Source organism: Protobothrops mucrosquamatus, unplaced genomic scaffold (genome assembly GCF_001527695.2).
Source record: "Protobothrops mucrosquamatus isolate PMUCROS unplaced genomic scaffold, P.Mucros_1.0 scaffold2158, whole genome shotgun sequence".
Lineage (NCBI taxonomy): Eukaryota > Metazoa > Chordata > Lepidosauria > Squamata > Viperidae > Protobothrops > Protobothrops mucrosquamatus.
Genome location: NW_015388254.1, coordinates 224,078 through 226,659, shown reverse-complemented (window position 1 = coordinate 226,659; position 2,582 = coordinate 224,078). Strand labels below are relative to the sequence as shown.

The 2,582-nt window shown below is 41.7% G+C and overlaps 1 protein-coding gene across 1 annotated transcript in view; it reads right to left on the bottom strand.

Moving 5' to 3' along the window:
- The window catches only part of BLOC1S1 (biogenesis of lysosomal organelles complex 1 subunit 1), a 20,523-nt gene that overhangs the window by 15,581 nt on the left and 2,360 nt on the right, over positions 1-2,582 (bottom strand). Inside the window, exon 2 of the mRNA XM_015824194.1 lies at positions 1,743-1,815. Within this exon, the coding sequence (XP_015679680.1) occupies positions 1,743-1,815 (73 nt within the window). The remainder of the gene's footprint in view (positions 1-1,742; positions 1,816-2,582) is intronic.

The window sequence follows — 2,582 nt, the reverse complement described above, 5'->3', positions numbered from 1 at the left end:
TAAATAGGGAATAATTTTTAAAATTTTTTAAAGATTTTAAATATGACACAGCCATTAATATATTTGCTTTTTAATTGGTTTTATAGGGGAAATGTTTTTTTGTGTTGTTTTTTAACATGCTGTGAGCCGCCCTGAGTCCCTCTGGGGAGAAGGGCGGCATAGAAGTTTAAATATAAATAAATAAATAAATAAATAAATATATGTTTGAGTCTGGGCAGCTCACAACACATTAAAAACAAGGAAAAGAATGGTATCCATGAAACATAAGGTGCCAAGGCTAAAGCAGTAAATCCAGTCCACATGGCTAAGGCAACTGTGAGAAGTTCCTGGAGACAACTATCAAGAGACAGTTATAGAAAAGGACTCTCATATAAAAGAGAGGTCATTTTCCATTTGCATTCTTCTGCGTTACCACATGAATTCTACAAAGCTATTTTTGTTAACATGCAACAAGTGGCGAGAATCATATTAAGTATTTATTTATATAGGGCTGTGAAGTTTAAAGCTCATTACACTATTTAGGCATTCTCATAAAAGTCCTGTATTATTCTTGGAATTGGTGAGATAAAACTGAGTGGCTTGTCATATGCATATGCTATGTTTACAGTCAAGGCAGGAAGATTGAATTGCTCTATCCACAGATTATATCATTCACATTACTGGCTCTTGACTATTCCCTTATAAGGGAACAATTCAGGAACCTAAAGGTGAAAAATAAGAGGGTCCTTTTCTACAATCCCAATCTTCTGCAATTTGATTCTTTCCCTTGCCCCAGAAATATAAGTGAATTATTAAATAACTTTTCAGTAAATCTGCACAAGGCACTTTCAATTTCCCTTGGTTAAGAACTTCATTCCACGAATGCAAAATGAGTTTTCTTTGTCGAAATAAAGAACTGATTTGCCTTCATAAAGTGCTTTCCAACCTTAACAAATATTTGCAGTAGCTAGAAGTGGCCTCTACTGACTACAGTTTCCTTAAAGCAGTGGTTCTCAACCTGTGGGTCGGGACCCCATTTGGGGTCGATCGACCATTTCACGGGGGTCACCAAGCAAGGCTGTCCGCCATTTTTTTGTCTGCCATTTTTTTTGTCCGCCATTTTTTCCCCCTTTTCCGGCGGGTGCCTTACCTCCCTTGGGCTGGGCCAGCTGGTGGTCGGCCTGCTCCGTCTCTGCCGCTTGCCAGCTACGCCTCGGCCGGCGCAGGGGGCGGAACCACACATGTGCGGTGCTCCCGGGCAGGGAAAGTCCTCGACTTACGACCGGTTGGGTAGTCCTCGACTTACGACTGGTTTAGTCCTCGACTTACGACCGGTTTAGTCCTCGACTTACAACCGGTTTAGTCCTCGACTTACGACTGGTTGGGGTCGCAGCATTAAAAAGGTTGAGAACCACTGCCTTAAAGAGAGCAGCCTTGAATGGAGTAACCATTTGCTGTTAGCAGTGAGAAGGTATCACTTTTCTGAAGCAACTTCAAAGGGCTGATTCACTTAAGCACTCCTCAAAGCAAAGCATCTCTTTGAAAATTTGGGTAGAAACCTTATATTTTGGCAATACAAATTTCAAATAGGAGGCATGGGTCAGAGGGCAAAATATTCAAATTGAAGAAGGGCATCATAGATGGATATATTACAATATCAGTTTGATCTTAAACCGTGTACTGGATACCAATACCCCTGCTATGAAATTTCATGGATATTTCATATAGTTTCAATCACTCCCCACTCCTCAATAACTACTTACCCAACATTAAGATGATCAACCAGGGCTTCTGTTAAACAAGTTGCTGCAGCAATAGCTTCTCGCCGCCGCCGTTCTAGAACGAAAGCAAATGTCTCTTCTATGACATCATTAAAGTCAACGTGTCTTTGAAATGGCTCTACATCTACATTCTTGGTATGGGTTCCGTGTTACGTCCTTGCTCTCATCGTACATTAAATTATGTGCTTGGAATACTAAGGTTCCCTGCTTAGTAGAGCATTGATTTTGTACAATCATATCCATCTCAATATTTTGAGACAGGCTTCAACCTCATACCTACCTAACCATGGCCCGAACATACCTCAGGAATTGGGTTTTTTTAGTGCCATGTCCCCATGATATTGCCCTTACTTTTTTCCTCAGCTCACACCCGAAACAATTCAAAGCCAACTTTAGTTGATCTAGTTGTAAACTAGTGGATTCTCTCACAAATTTAATCAACCATATTATTGCTTATACCAGCGGCCCCCAACCTTTTGGGCACCAGGGACCGGTTCCGTGGAGAGAGGGTTTTCCATAGATCGGAAGGGGCGTGGTTTTGTGTTCCGCCTACATCCTACGGATGGGGCTTCACTTGTTTGCATGGCCCGGTTTCGGGCGGCCCAGTGCTGGTCCTTAGACCGGGGGTTGGGGACCCCTGGTTTATACAATCAGGGGTTGGGATGGGCCCTATTGTTTATCATTTCAGAATGCTACAAGCATCTGTTCTGATCACACAGTCTCCTTATAAACATGAATTTGAAAGAGAGCAGACTATTTTTAAAACTTTTTTCAGAGTCTTTGGTGAGAAGACTATACTGTAAGTAGTCCCCGATTTACAAC